This window comes from Ovis aries, chromosome 4 (assembly GCF_016772045.2).
Source record: "Ovis aries strain OAR_USU_Benz2616 breed Rambouillet chromosome 4, ARS-UI_Ramb_v3.0, whole genome shotgun sequence".
Classification (NCBI taxonomy): Eukaryota; Metazoa; Chordata; class Mammalia; order Artiodactyla; family Bovidae; genus Ovis; species Ovis aries.
The window spans coordinates 16,871,297-16,887,483 of record NC_056057.1 but is presented as its reverse complement, the minus strand read 5'-3'; the positions used below and the strand labels follow the sequence as shown (position 1 = coordinate 16,887,483).

General features: G+C 37.5%; 1 protein-coding gene across 2 annotated transcripts in view; it reads right to left on the bottom strand.

Annotated features, from left to right (window-relative positions):
• Window positions 1–16,187, bottom strand: part of GLCCI1 (glucocorticoid induced 1) — a 110,182-nt gene that overhangs the window by 39,650 nt on the left and 54,345 nt on the right. For both annotated transcript variants that reach the window (XM_027968481.2, XM_060414510.1), the window contains exon 3: window positions 14,587–14,673. In XM_027968481.2, the coding sequence (XP_027824282.1) occupies window positions 14,587–14,673 (87 nt within the window). The remainder of the gene's footprint in view (window positions 1–14,586; window positions 14,674–16,187) is intronic.

Here is a 16,187-nt window from a genome sequence, read left to right as displayed (position 1 = left end):
ATAATCACTTGTACCCGCTAATCCCAAACTCTTAATTTATCTCCCCCACCTAGTCTCTTTCTCCTTTGGTAACCATAAGTTTGTTTTCCATGTCTGTGAGTTTGCTTCCGTTTTGTAAGTAAGTTCATTTGTATCTTATGTTAGAGTCCACATATGAGTGACATCATATGGTATCTCCTTCTGACTCACTTCACTTAGTATGATAATCTTGAGGTCCGTCCCTGTTGCTGTAAATGGCATGACTTCATTCTTTTTTATGGCTGAGTAAATCTTTATCTAGTGCTCCTATGAACATATGGGTGCATGTATCTTTTTGAATTAGAGTTTTTGTTTTTTCTGGATATATGCCCAGGAGTGGGGCTGTTGAGTCATATGGTAGCTCTATTTTTAGTTTTTTATGGAACCTCCATACTGTTTTCCATAGTGGCTGTACCAATTCACATTCCCACCAATAGCACACACAAGAGCATCTTTCGTCTCCTCTATATACTGTCCAGCATTTATTGTTCATAGATTTTTTAATGATAGACATTCAAACTGTCAATTTCTATCTTTTTATTTTATATTCTAGATGATTTGCTCATTCAAACTTTCTCATTTGAGACTTTTGATTCACTAATTCTCAATTCTGCTATGTCAACTTAATCCACTGAAGAGTTTACTTTCAGTTTCACCAACTTTTCAGCTTCACCAATAAGCCTTGGAAAGGACCCTTTATCATTCTGCCTATTCTTACTTACTTCTGTTTTCATTGTGAGTTACTGTTTCATTTGAAATTCTTAAATATTCTAAGTTATTTTTGGGGATTGTGTTATTTTCCCAGATATACCCTATTTAATGTATCCACTCTCTCTTAGAGCAATACATTTCCTTACATACCATAAAACACTTACTTGCAAGTTCTCTGTATGTGGGAGTTTTATCCTTTGTAAACGTTTTACTGTCTGTCTTGCTCATAGTTCAACTGATAAAGAATCTGCTTTATTGCCACATTATTTCATGGTTGCTCAGGACTATGGTGTTTCAAAGGTGCATAGCTTCAGAGCAAGACTTAAATCAGGAAGATTGGGGCTTTGCCCCTACATGAGTACAGCTCTATTCCAGACACCATATCCACACATAGCATATGGTTACTATTTCCATTTTTTTTACAGATGTTCTTTTTACACAAGAACACCAACAGTGTCAGGTGAAATTATTTCAGATCTAGTTTTACTGTTTAGACACATGGTCCTAGTTCCCTGCTTTAAGCATACAGCCCAGTTCCAATCTCCCATTTGCAAGACACATTTTACCCTCTTAAAAGGTGTTGTTGTTGTTGTTGTTGTTGTTGTTGTTCAGTCGCCCAGTCATGTCCGACTCTTTGTGACCCCATGGACTGCAGAACGCCAGGCCTCCCTGTCCCTTGCGATCTCCTGAAGTTTGCCCAAATTCATGTTCATTGCATTGGTGGTGCCATCCAGCCATTTCATCCTCTGACGCCTACCCTAGTCTCCTGCCCTCAATCTTTTCCACCATCAGGGACTTTTCCAATGAGTCAGCAGTTTGCCTCAGATGACCACTAGAGTTTCAGCTTCAGCATCAGTCCTTCCAATGAGTACTCAGGGTTGATTTCCCTTAAGATTGACTGGTTTGATCTCCTCACTGTCCAAGCAACGCTCAGGAGTCTTCTCCAGCACCATCATTTGAAGGCATCAGTTCTTCGGCACTCTTCCTTCTTTACGGTCCAGCTGTCACAACTACATGTGACCACTGGGAAGACCAAAGGCCTCTGTCGGCAGAGTAATGTCTCTGCTTTTAAACACACTGTCTAGGTTTATCATGCTTTCCTGCCAAGAAGCAAATGTCTTCTGATTTCATGGCTGCAGTCACCATCTGCAGTGCTTTTTGAGCCCAAGAAGAGGAAGTCTGTCACTACTTCCACCTTTTCCCCCTCTATTTGCCATGAAGTAATAGGGCTGGAAGTCATGATATTAGTTTTTTTTTTTTTTAATATTTAGTTTTAAGCCAGCTCTTTCACTCTCTTCCTTCACCCTTATCAAGAGGCTCTTTAGTTGTTCTTTGCTTTCTGCCATTAAGGTGGCGTCATCCATGCGTCTGAGGTGGTTTATGTTTCTCCCACCTATCTTGATTGCAGCTTGTAACTCATCCAGCTCGGCATTTTGTTCACGACGTGCTCAGCATACAGATTAAACAAACAGGGTGACAGCAGACAGCCCTGTCATACTCCTTTCTCAATCTTGAACCCATCAGTTGTTCCATCCAGGGTTCTAACGGTTGCTTCTTGACCTGCATACAGGTTTCTCAGGAGACAGGTAAAATGGTCTGGTATTCCCATCTCCTTAAAATGTGTAGTAATCTACAGTTTCTTAAATTTGGCTCAACTCACAGAAACCTAGCCAACACGATTCAGATTTCTGTGAGTCAGATAACATCAGCATCTACTCATCATTAAGGATTTCCCTTCTATTCATGGTCGGCAGGGGGTTCTATTGTCTTAAATGTAGCCTAAATATACTTAGGTATTTCTTTGAACATTTTTCACATTGTAGTCTTATAAGCTTGGAGCAAAGCAGAAGTAGACTATACAGGTGCTTTCACTGACATTTAAGGCAGAAACCCAGATGCAGATTATCTGAGGTGGGGAGCATATCTCTGACTCAGGAAGAATGGATGTGATATAGCTGAATTTATGCCATGACAAGGAAGCAGGTCTAAGTTATTTAAAACAAAACACAATGAATTTTAGTAGCATGTACTTTTAAAAATATTACTGTTTCAATAACATTAATAGTTTTGGCTTTCATAGTTCCCTCAGATTCCAGTTTTGTCATCTTTGTAACTATTCTTAATATTTTATTTAGTCTTTACCCATATACTCAGTTTCCAGGCTCAGTTACATAAAATCTACTATGAATATACAATGAAAAGCCTACTAGTCTTTTATGTCTATTCCTTTTTTTTTTTTCATCTTTACTGAAGTATAATTTACATTGCCTTAACTTCATCCATTGTAAGGGTAAAATTAAATAAGTTGTAATCACTTTGTAGAATTGTACAAAGTAATCACGAATCAATTTTTAGCACTTTTTCATCACCCCCCATATTTGCTTTGAGTCTATTTATAGCCAATCACCACCGCCTCCACCCTAGTCCCAGCCACATGCAACCACTAATGGGCTTTATTTCCTCTATAGATTTGCCCTTTCTGGCATTTCAATATAAATGAAACCATATAATATGTAATCTTATTCATCTGGCTTCTTTCACTTAGCAGGGAGTGGCAAGCTACAGTCTGCAGGCCAAATCTAGTATGCCACGTGTTTTTGTAAGTAAGATTTATTGGAACATAACCATGCTGAACATAACCATACTCCATGCTGGCTATGGCTGCTTCCACACTATGGCAGTGGCGCTGAATAGCTGCAACAGAGGCTCTGTGACCCACACACCATAAAATATTTACTATCTGGCTTTCCATAGAAAAACAAAATGTGCTGACTCTTGACTCAGTAAAATGTTTTTGAAGCTCACTCCCACTGTAGCATGTATCAGGATTCATCACAGTGTTCCTTTTTATTGCTGAACAGTCTGGTATTGCATACATATATGACATTTTCTTTATCCATTTACCAATCAATGGCTATTTTCATTTTTTTTTTTAGTTTTTAGTTATAATAGTACAAGTAATTCTGCTATAGTGTTTGTGTAAATGTTTCAATATAGACAGGTATTTTCAGGATTCTATTTATAGAGTCCCAGAAATAGAATTGCTAGGCTATATGCTAAATTTCTGATTAACTTTATATTTATTCATTTTTGGCCGCACAGATTCTTTGTTGCCGGGCAGGCTTCTCTCCAGTTGCAGCGAGTGGTGGCTACTGTTTGTTGCAGTACACAGGCTTCTCGTTGCGGAGGCGTCTCTTGATGTGGAGCACAGGTTCTAGGCACATGAGCTGCTTCGGTAGTTGCAGCACACAGGCTCAGCAATTGTGGCTCATGGGCTCTAGAGCACAGGCCCAACACTGTGGCGCACAGGCTCAGTTGCTGAACATGAGATCCCTTTGGACCAGGGACTGAACCTGTGTCCCCTACACTGGCGGGCACTTTCTTAACCACTGGACCACCAGGGAAGTCTCTCTGATTATCTATTTTAGGGAAACTGTCCAACTGTTTTCCAAAGATGGCTGTAACATTTTATTTTCCCAACAATGTTTAGGGTCCCGGATCCTCTTCATTCTTGCCAACACTTGGTGCTATCTGTCATTTAAATTAGTCACTGTAGTAGTGTGTAGTTGTATCCTGAGGTTTAAATCTATGTTTGCCTAATGTCAAATGATGTTGAATACCTTTTCATGTGGTCATTTACCATCCATACATCTTTGATGAGAAATTTCTATCAAAGTATCTTACCCTTTTTTTAATGGGCTGTCTTACTGATTTTTAAGAGTTCTTTATATATTCTGGATATAAGTCCTATATCAGATATTTCTGTCTGGTCTTTTCATCCTTTTAGTCATGTAGTGTAAATGTTCATTTAAATGAAGTTCAATTTTTTTTCTTTTATGGCCTTACTACTGGTACTGTATCTAAGAATGTCTTGCCTAATCCAAGGTGTTCTAGAAGATCTAAAATTTTGGAGCTTATATTCAGGACTGTGATCCATTTTGAGTTCATTTTCCTCTATGGTGAGTGTCAAGGATCTAAGTTTCTTTTTTGTTAACTTTTAATTTTGTATTGTTTGTATAACAAACAATTTTGTGATAGTTTCAAGTGAACAGCAAAGGGACTCAGCAAATGGACTCATGGATCCAGTCTCCCCCAATCTCCCTTCACGTCCAGGCTGCCACGTAACACCGAGCAGAGTTCCATGCACTATACAGTAGGCCTGTGCTGGCTATCCATTTAAAATGTAACAGTGTGTGCATGTCATCCCTAACTATCCCTTCCTCTATCCTTCCCTCCTGCAATCATAAGCTCATTCTTCAAGTCTGTGAATCTTTTTCTATTTTGCAAATAAGTTCGTCTGTATCATTTCTTTTTAGATTCCATATATGAGCCATACCATACAATATTTCTCTGAGTTTCTTCACTCTGTATGACAATCTCTAGGTCCATCCATGTTGCTGCAAGTGGCACTATTTCATTCTTGTAAATGGCTGAGTAATATTCCATTGTGTGTGTGTGCGTGTGTGTGTGTACACACACATAGCACGTCTTTATCCATTCCTCTGTCAATGGATGTTTAGGTTGATTCCATGTGGCTATTATAAACAGCTCTGCAGTGAACATTAGGGTACATGTATCCTATCAGATCATGTTGTTCTCTGGATATATGCCCAGAAGTGGGACTGCTATGGATATGTAATTATTCTAGTACCAGTTGTTAGAAACACTGTCCTTTTCAACTAAGTTGTGTTGGCAGCTCTGCTAAAAACTGACCATAAAATATAAGGATTTATCCTTGGGTTCACCATTTTGAATCATCTTTATTTTTTCTTTATGCTAGTATTTTGCCAAATTCATTAATATAGATTTATAAGAAGTAGTGACATTATATAAGAAGTAGTTCTCCAAAATTTTCCTTGTTTTCAAAATTACTTTTGCCATTCTAGGTCCTTTTTATTTCCACATACATTTTAGGATCATCTTGTCAATTTTTAACAAAAACCCTAGGAAAAAACAGGGATTACACTGAATCACTTTGAGGAGAATTGCCATCTTAATGATAATAGAGTTTTCCAATCCATGAACAGTCTTCCTAGTTATTTAAATTTTTAAAAACTTTGTCCAACAGTTTTGTTTTCAGTGCATAAATTTTGAACTGCTTCTATTATATTTCTTCCTAAATATTTTAATATATTTGATTCAACTATAATAAATTATTTTCTGATTTGAGGATTGTTCACATCTGATACCTAGACAAACACTTGATTTCTGTATGTTGATGTTTCTTTTCCTGCTGAACTTGTATTAGTTCTAGTAATTTATATATTTGTATGTTCCCTAGGAATTTCTACATATAGGATCATACATCCAGGAATAAAGACAGTTTTGCCACTCCCCAATGGCTTTTATTCACTTTTTCTGCCTGACTAGAACTTCCTGTACCACACTAAGAGAAGCGGTGACAAGGTGACTGTGGACATCACTACCTTATCTTAGGAGGAAAGCATTCTAGCTTTCACCACTGAATATAATGTTGTCTGTAGGCTTTTCAGAAATGGTCTTTATCAGGCAGAGAAAATTCTCTTATTCCTGGTTTATTTAGAGATTTTTTTTTTTTACCATGAATAAATACTGGAGCTTGGCAAATGCTTTCTCTGACTCTACTGAGATAATTATGTGGTCCTGTTCTTTAGTTTATTAATATAGTGTATTTACATTAATTGAATTTTGGATCTTAAAACAACTTTGCATTTCTAGAACCAATCTCACTTGCTCTTTGTGTATAATCCTTTTTATAAGTTGTTAGATATGGTTTGCTAATATTTTGTTAAGGATGTCTACATCTGTGTTCAAGAGAGAAACTGATTTGAAATGTTCTTTTCTTGAGGTATCTTTGCCTGCCAACATCAGATAACTCTAGACTGATACAATACATTGGGAAGTGCTCCCTTCTTTCTGAAAGAGATTTGAAGGATTGTTTCGTTGAATATTTGATAGAATTCACCATGTCAAACCCTGGGATTTTCTTTGCAGAAGATTTTTAATTCCTTAATTTCTTTATTGCTTTAATTTATACTCATATTTTTCTATTTGTTCTTAGATTAGCTTTGGTAATTTGTTTCTTTCTAGTAATTCTTGTCTTGCTAGAATTTTATCCATTTCATCTTATGTTCTATTAATAAATTGATGACATACATTTGATTATAATATTTCTTTATAAAACCTTTTAAGTTCTAAAAGGCTGGTAGTAATGGCACCCCTTTCACTATTCATTTTGGTAATTTGTGTCTTTTCTTTCTTGGTCAATCTAACTAATGGTTTGTCAACTTTGTTCACCTTTCCAAAAAAACAACTTTTAATTTCATTGACTTTTCTCTAGTATTTTTCTGTTTCATTAGTTTTTTGCTATATTCTTTATAATTTCCTTTGCTTGCTTTTGGTATGATTTTCTCTTCTTGTCTAGTTTCTTAAGATGGAAGCTTAGGTACTGATTTGAGAATTTTCTTTTTCTTATATGTGCACTTACATATAACTTTTCCTTGAAGTACTGCTTTTTCTGTAAACATAAATTCGATCCAAAAATCTGCAAGCAATAAATGCTGGAGAGGGTGTGGAGAAAAGGGAACCCTCCTACACTGTTGGTGGGAATGCAAACTAGTACAGCCACTTTGGAGAACAGTGTGGAGATTCCTTAAAAAATTGCAAATAGAACTACCTTATGACCCAGCAATCCCACTTCTGGGCATACACACCGAGGAAACCAGAATTGAAAGAGACACATGTACCCCAATGTTCATCGCAGCACTGTTTATAATAGCCAGGACATGGAAACAACCTAGATGTCCATCAGCAGATGAATGGATAAGAAAGCTGTGGTACATATACACAATGGAGTATTACTCAGCCGTTAAAAGAATTCATTTGAATCAGTTCTGATGAGATGGATGAAACTGGAGCCAATTATACAGAGTGAAGTAAGCCAGAAAGAAAAACACCAATACAGTATACTAACACATATATATGGAATTTAAGAAGATGGCAATGACGAACCTGTATGCAAGACAGGAAAAAAGACACAGATGTGTGTAACGGACTTTTGGACTCAGAGGGAGAGGGAGAGGGTGGGATGATTTGGGAGAATGGGAATTCTAACATGTATACTATCATGTAAGAATTGAATCGCCAGTCCATGTCTGACGTAGGGTGCAGCATGCTTGGGGCTGGTGCATGGGGATGACCCAGAGAGATGTTGTGGGGAGGGAGGTGGGGGGGGGGTTATGTTTGGGAACGCATGTAAGAATTAAAGATTTTAAATTTAAAAAAAAAAATTCTAAGCTGTCTTTTTTGCTTTCATTTATTCAAATATTTAAAATTTCCTTTTTGGTATTAGGTAAATGTTCTTTAAATGACAAATATTTAGGTTTGTTACAAGATTATTTTCTGTTATGTGATTTGAGTCTTTCACAACCTATTGAGTCTTGTTTTATGGCCCAGTTTATGGTCTAACCCAGAAAATGTTTCAATTTGAAAAAAATGTGTATTCTACAGTCACTGGGCAGTTTTCTGTGTATGTTAGGTCAAGTTGACTGATTATACTGTTTAAACTTCTATCTCCTTGCTGGTTTTCTACCCAATTCTATCAAATATTGTTAAGCAAAACGATTTCTTCTTCCACAGTTGTGCTTCACGCATTTTGAGACTGTTGTTAGATATATAAACAATTATGAAATGTCTCTGCCTTCAGTAATATTTTTTGTCTAAAGTCTATTTCATCTGATAAGAAAGCATCATTACTCTTTTCAGTGTAGCTTTCCCCATCTTTTTATTTTCAACCTACTTATTCATATCTTTGAACATAAGGTGTGTTTCTTATAGACAAGATACAGGTGAGTGTTGCTTTTTTATCCAATTTGACAATCTGTGCCTTTTGAACGGAATGCTCGCTCCATTCATTCGATGCAATTGGATAACTGGATTTATTCCTGGCATTTTGCTGCTTTTCTACTTGTGTCACATCTTTTTTACTCCTCTCTTCCTCCTTTAGGTGCTTTCTTTTGTGATATTTTGTATTGTATCATTTTATTCCACTTTTGGGGAGAAGGCAATGGCACCCCACTCCAGTACTCTTGCCTGGAAAATCCCATGGATGGAGGAGCCTGGTGGGCTGCAGTCCATGGGGTCGCGAAGAGTTGGACATGACTGAGCAACTTCACTTTCACTTTTCCCTTTCATGCACTGGAGAAGGCAGTGGCAACCCACTCCAGTGTTCTTGCCTGGAGAATCCCAGGGACGGGGAGCCTGGTGGGCTGCTGTCTATGGGGTCGCACAGAGTCGGACACAACTGAAGCAACTTAGCAGCAGCAGCAGCATTCTACTTCTGATATTTTCTATTCTTATATAGAGTTGTTTTGTCAGGAACTGCTCTAGGGATTATAACAAGAATTTTAATTTATTATAGTCTACTTCAAAATAATATTTTATTCCAGTAAATGGGAAACGATATTCCAAAATATGTCTTTTCCCTTGTCCTCTTTTGTGTTATTACTGTTATATTTAATGTGTATGTTATACACCCAGCATAACAGTATTATAATTATTGTTTCATATAATCTTGTGTTTTAAATAGGTAGAAAAATGAGAAAAATGTACCTACAGATTGCTTTATATTTACTCACACATTTGCCATACCCAACACTCTTCAAGTTTTCCTATCGATTTGATTTAAACTGGAGTCAGCACCTTCAGTATTTCCTGTAAGACAGCCTCAGTTCAGTTCAGTTGCTCCGTTGTGTCCGACTCTTTGCAACCCCACCCAAGACGGGCGGGTCATGGTGGAGAGGTCTGACAGAATGTGGTCCACTGGAGAAGGGAATGGCAAACCACTTCAGTATTCTTGCCTTGAGAACCCCGTGAAGAGTATGAACAGTAAGACAGCCTAGTGGCAGGAAATTCTGTCAACCTTTATCTCGGAAAACTTTATTTCACCTTTATGGGTTTTCTGAATATAGAATACTTGGTGGATATTTTTTTCTTGTAGCACTTTGAATATGTCCTGCTTTATGGTTTCCAGTGTTCTGATACAAAAATCAGCCATTATGGTATTATTGTTCCCCTACTGAAATGTGTCATTTTTTTCTCCCAGTTTCAAGATTTTCTCTTTTCCTTTGGCTTTCAGCAGTTTAACTATGATGTGTCTATGTGTAGTTTTTTGGTTTTCGTACTTGGGGTTTGTTGAGCTTCTTGAATTTATAGATTGTTTTTCATCAAATCTGGAAAGTTTTCTGCCATTATTTCTTCAAATTTATCTCCTCTCCCCTCTCCTCTCCTCAGTCTCCACTTTGTGTATACATATGAACTTAATGTTTCCCCACAGGCCTTTGAGGCTCTTCTGACTTTTCTTCCATCTTTTTCTCTGCTCTCTGACAGTATTCTATTGACCTGTACTGAAACTCACTGATTCTTCTGCCATCTCAAATTTTCTACCGAGTTCATCTAGTGAATTTTCAATTTTAGTTACTACACATTTCAACTCTATAGAGTTTTGTATATTTTTCGACTAATCGCATCTTTGTGGATGTTCTTTATTCACTGAGTCACAGATGTCCTACTTCCCTTTAATGCTTGAAACATGGCTTTCTTTAGTTCTTTGAACGTACTTATAATAGCTGCTTTGATGTTTTAGTCTGCTAAATCCAACATATGGAGACACTTAGATACAGTTTCTACTGACTGTTTTTTATCCCTCAAGTATAAGTTCAGTTCAGTCACTTAGTCGTGTCTGACTCTTTGCGACTCCATGGACTGCAGCATGCCAGGCTTCCCTGTCTATGACTAACTCCCAGAGCTTGTGCAAACTCATGTCCATTGAGTCAGTGATGCCCTTTGTCATCCCCTTTTCCTCCTGCCTTCAATCTTTCCCAGCATTAGGGTCTTTTCCAGTGAGTCAGCTCTTCATATCAGGTGGCCAAAGTACTGGAGCTTCAGCTTCAGCATCAGTCCTTCCAATGAGTACTCACAACTGATTTCCTTAAGGATTGACTGGTTTGATCTCCCTGCAGTCCAAGGGACTCTCAAGAGTCTTCTCCAACACCACAGTTCAAAGCATCAATTCTGTGGCGCTCAGCTTTCTCTATAGTCCAACTCTCACATCTATACATGACTCATGGAAAAACTATAGCTTTGACTATATGGACCTTTGATGACAAAATAATGTCTCTGTTTTTTTTAATATGATGTCTAGGTTTGTCAAAGCTTTTCTTCCAAGGAGCAAGTGTCTTTTAATTTCATTGCTTCAGTCACCATCTTCAGTGATTTGGAACTCAAGAAAATAAAGTCTATCACTGTTTCCATTGTTTCCCATCTACTTGCCATGAAGTGATGGAACCAGATGCCATGATCGTTGTTGTTTGAACATTAAGTTTTAAGCCAGCTTTTTCCACTCTCCTCTTTCACTTTCATCAAGAGGTTCTTTAGTTTCTTTTTGCTTTCTGCCGTAAGGGTGGTGTCATCTGCGTATCTGGGGTTATTGATATTTCTCCCTGCAGTCTTGATTCCAGCTTGTGTTTCACCAAGTCCAGCATTTTGCATGATACACTCTGCATATAAGTTAAACAGCAAAGTGACAATATACAACCTTGATGTACTCCTTTCCCAATTTGGAACCAGTCTGTTGTTCCATGTCAGGTTCTAACTGTTGCTTCTTGACCTGCATACAGATTTCTCAGGAGGCAGGTCAGGTGGCCTGGTATTCCCATCTCTTGAAGAATTTTCCACAGTTTGTTGTGATCCACACAGTCAAAGGCTTGAGCATAGTTAATGAAGCAGAAGTAGATGTTTATCTGGAATTCTCTTGCTTTTTCAATGATCCAACGGATGTTGGCAATTTGATCTCTGGTTTCTCTGCCTTTTCTGAATCCAGCATGAACATCTGGAAGTTCTTGCTTCATGTACTGTTGAAGCCTAGCATGGAGAATTTTGATCATTACCTTGCTAGCGTGAGATGAGTGCAATTGTGCAGTAGTTTGAACATTCTTTGGCATTGCTTTTCTCTGGAATTGGAATGAAAACTGATCTTTTCCAGTCCTGTGGCCACTGCTGAGTTTTCTAAATTTGCTGGCATATCAAGTGCAGTACTTTCTCAGCATCATCTTTTAGGATTTGAAATAGCTCAGCTGGAATTCCAACATGTCCATTAGCTTTGTTCATAGTGATGCTTCCTAAGGCCCACTTGACTTCACATTCCAGGATGTCTGCCTCTAGGTGAGTGATCTCACCATCGTGGTTATCTGGGTTTAAGATCTTTTTTGTATAGTTCTTTTGCATATTCTTGCCACCTCTTCTTAATATCTTCTGCTTCTGTTAGGTCCACACCATTTCTGTCCTTCACTGTGCCCATCTTTGCATGTAATGTTCCCTTGCTATCTCTAATTTTCTTGGAGAGATCTGTTGTCTTTCCCATTCTATTGTTTTCCTCCATTCATCACTGAGGAAGGCTTTCTTATCTCTCCTTGCTGTTCTTTGGAACCCTGTATCCAGATAAATATATCTTTCCTTTTCTCCTTTGCCTTTTGCTTCTCTTTTTTTCTGAGCTACCTTTAAGGCTTTCTGAGATAAACATTTTGCCTTTTTGCATTTCTTCTTTTAGGGATGGTTTTGATCACCACCTCCTGTATAATGTTACGAACCTCCATCTGTAGTTCTTCAGGCATAGTTCCTCAAGTATGGGTCATCCATTTTTGTTTCTTTGCATATCTCTAAATTTTTTGCTGAACTTTGGACATTTTAGATAATATATCGGAGCAACTAGATTCTGATTTTGTCTGAGAGCAGTTGATAGACTAAAAGTCTATTTTCCCCACAATATGTGGCCACTGACATCTCCATTTCTCCTGCCCCTCATTCTTCTTTCTAAGACTGGCTTTTTCATACCTTTTTAATGTGGTCTCCAGTGTCACCTTACTGTTTAGCAAAACACTATTCAGACAGTTTACTCAAACATCTCAGTCCAGTAAAGCTTCCACTCTCAGGATGTGTGTATATTTCAATGAGGTTTATGTGTGGAATGAGGAGTGCATTCAAAACCTGGGCCTTTTACAAGCTGGCCTCAGATTTTATTACCACTGGGCGTGTTTGGTCTCATTTCCGCTTATTCTTAGGCTGCACTACCCAGTGAGAAGTGGGTGACTTGGGCCCATTGATATTCTGCTACACTATTCTACAGCCTCCAGTCAACCTGGGATATGGGGTGACCTTATCAAGCCTCCAAGGCTGTCTGACTTCCTAGAACTCTCTATGAAATCCTGCCACTCTGTTGAGTCTGGGCTTGCCACAAATCACCCCTAAATCTCAGACCAGCAGAACCACAGGTCCTTCCTACCTTGCAACTAAGAACATTGTTTTACTCTGTAACACTCCCTTAGCAAGGTTCTCTCTCCAGCAGGGGCAGCACAGCTTCTGCTTTTCAAGGCCTGCCCCGTCCTAGCTGAAATACCACACCTGCAAAGCTGGAGGTGAGGAACAGGGAAAGAAGCGCAGCACCAAGTAAGACCACCACAAACTTGTGTTATTCTCACCCTGAGGAGTTCAATACTTTCCATGAATGAGGTTTCTCAATTTGATTGACTTCCAGAGTGCTAAATTTGTTTTAATTATTTTGTCAAACTTTATTATTCTTTTGTGAGGAGAGTAATTAAATCTCTCACTCCGTCATGTCAGCCATTCCTTTTTAATAGGGTATATCATGTACTGCTGTAGTACAAAGTTCAACTATACCAATTCCTGGCTATAGCTTTAAGATTATATTTACCTGTGAGATAAAAGAGCAAATTTACTTTTTATTCAATATCACTCAATAGTCTATGCATATATACATGTCTTCAATGCCTATCTTAAACTAGATATGGAGTCAGCTTCCTTTTTTGTTGCTGTTGGGAAAAATTGATTTTGTGCATGTGTTTGTATGTGGCATGAATAGGAACTGAGGATTTCTCTACATCAATAATGTAATGAAGCAACTAAAAATGTAACACAGTCATAGGCAACAGACTATGCGAAATAGACTACTGTATCTATTTGGTCCAGATACCACAGTACATGAGAAATACTGATACATAAAGTATATGAAAATGATACTAAGAGGTATGGAAACTATCATATGAATATACTTGAGAGAAATGTCAATGTTTATCCTGGAGGAAAATGACATACTGCAAGCCTTTCAAATATTTAAATTATACTTTTTCAATATTGATACAGAGGGCAGAGTCAAAACTTAGGGGTATAATTTTAAGTTCAATATACAAAATAAACTAGTTAACAATTGAAGCTGAAACAACTGAACTATTTTGGTTCCCTTGCAAAGTGATGAGCTTTTTCACTGAGAATGACTATAATAGACTAGATGAACATTTTCTAAGGAGTGCTGTGTTCTTTTTTATTTTTGATTGGAGGATAATTGCTTTATAATGTGTTGGTTTCTGGAGTACAACAATGTGAATCAACTATAAGCATACAAATTTATTCAGGAGATGGACTAGATGATCTTTCAACTTTAAGTTTCTCTAACTTTATCATACCGTTGTAAAAACCTGTCATCTATAGGTCTAGTTGCTGTAATTCAAAAACAAGAAAGCTGAAATGGGGAAAAAAAATAAAATGAACAAGATAAAATTACATAAATTCAGACTTCATTCTGGAAAGGCAAAAAAGCTCAGTGAGTACATAAGAAATATTCATAAAAATATGAAGGGCACGAATCATGTAAACTCAATTATTCACCAAAAAGTGGAAAGCAACCCTTAAAACTCTGAAAGAGGTAAGTTTATCACAAATACAGGAAGTATCATTATATTCAGGAAATAGTTAAGACAATTTGCTAGGACCAGAGCATGTTACAGACTGGAAACAGAAGTAACTTACCTCTTTCAGTTGATCAGCACTCCCCCATGATGCAGAACGCTGATGTGATCTCTTTTCTGCACCTTCTTCTGCCCAACAACTAGGTGTCTTTAAAAAAAGAAACAAATAAAAAATGAGGAATTTTGTCTGTACTCCTTAATCTCATAGCAACTCAAACATATTATATTAGCACATACCAATTACAGGGTTATACTAAACACTAAAAACCTTAAAAGCTAGGACTTTCATGACCCTGTGAAATGTTTATTATTCTAACTTAGATACAGTCAATCTAAGATGTCTCTGAGTAATGTTACTCAAAACATTTGGTTTTTTACATCAACATTAATAACTTAAAGTTATCAAATTCAAAGAGAACTGTGAAATATACATATTGGTTTTTGTTTTTTAAAGAGAAAAGGCAAGCTAACTATGAAATGGTATTTTTATTACATACAACAGAAGTAAAATTAACAGAATGTGTTTAGAAGCAGCGGGCTTACAGATTACCTCTATGTCAAATACCTATTGATAGGTAGTACCATTTTTTGAAAAACATCAAGCATGTTTATATAAAAATGTTATAATAATAGGAGAAGATTAGGCTAAATTGACTATAATATTTGCTGTTGTTTTTACTAAGAATAATTGCTTTACATATTTTTCTGCCACATATCAACATGAATCAGCCATAGGTATACATATGTTGCCTCCCCACCACCGCCCTCCCCATCCCACCCCTCTAGGTTGTTGTTACCACAGCCCCTGTTTGAGTTCCCTGAGTCATACAGCAAATTCCCATTGGCTATCTATTTTATATGGAAATGTAAGTTCCCGTGTTACTCTCTCCATACATTTTGCCTTTTCCCTCCTCCCCAACCCCTGTGTCTGTAAGTCTGTTCTCTATGTCTGCTTCTGCACTGCTGCCCTGTAAATAAATCCATTGGTACCATCTTTCTAGATTCCATATATATGCATTAGTATATGATATTTATCTTTCTCCTTCTGACTTACTGTACTCTGTTATATAGGCTCTAGGTTCATCCACCTCATCAGAACTGACTCAGATGTGCTCCTTTTTACGGCTGAGTAATATTCCATGTGTATATGTACCACAGCTCTTTATCCATTCATCTGTTGATGGACACCTAGGTTGTTTCCACATTCCAGTTATTGTAAATAGTGCTGCAGTGAACATTGGGGTATATGTGTCTTTTTCAATTTTGGTTTCCTCAGGGTATATCCCTAGGAGTGGGATTGCTGGGTCATTGCTTTTATTCCTAGCTTTTTAAGCAATCTCCTAGATTTTCAAGTCTTCCATAGTGACTGTATCAATTTACATTGCCACCAACAGTGCAAGACGGTTCCCTTTTCTCCACACCTTCTCCAACATTTATTGTTTGTAGACTTTTTGATGATGGCCATCCTAACTGGTGTGAGGTGATATCTCATTGTGGTTTTGATGTGCATTTCTCTAAAAATGAGCGATGTTGAGCATCTTTTCATGTGTTTGTTAGCCACCTGTATGTCTTCTTTGGAAAAATGCCTGTTTAGGTCTTTTTCCCATTTTTTAATTGGGTTGTTTGTTTTTCTGGTATTGAGTTGTATGAGCTGCTTGTTTA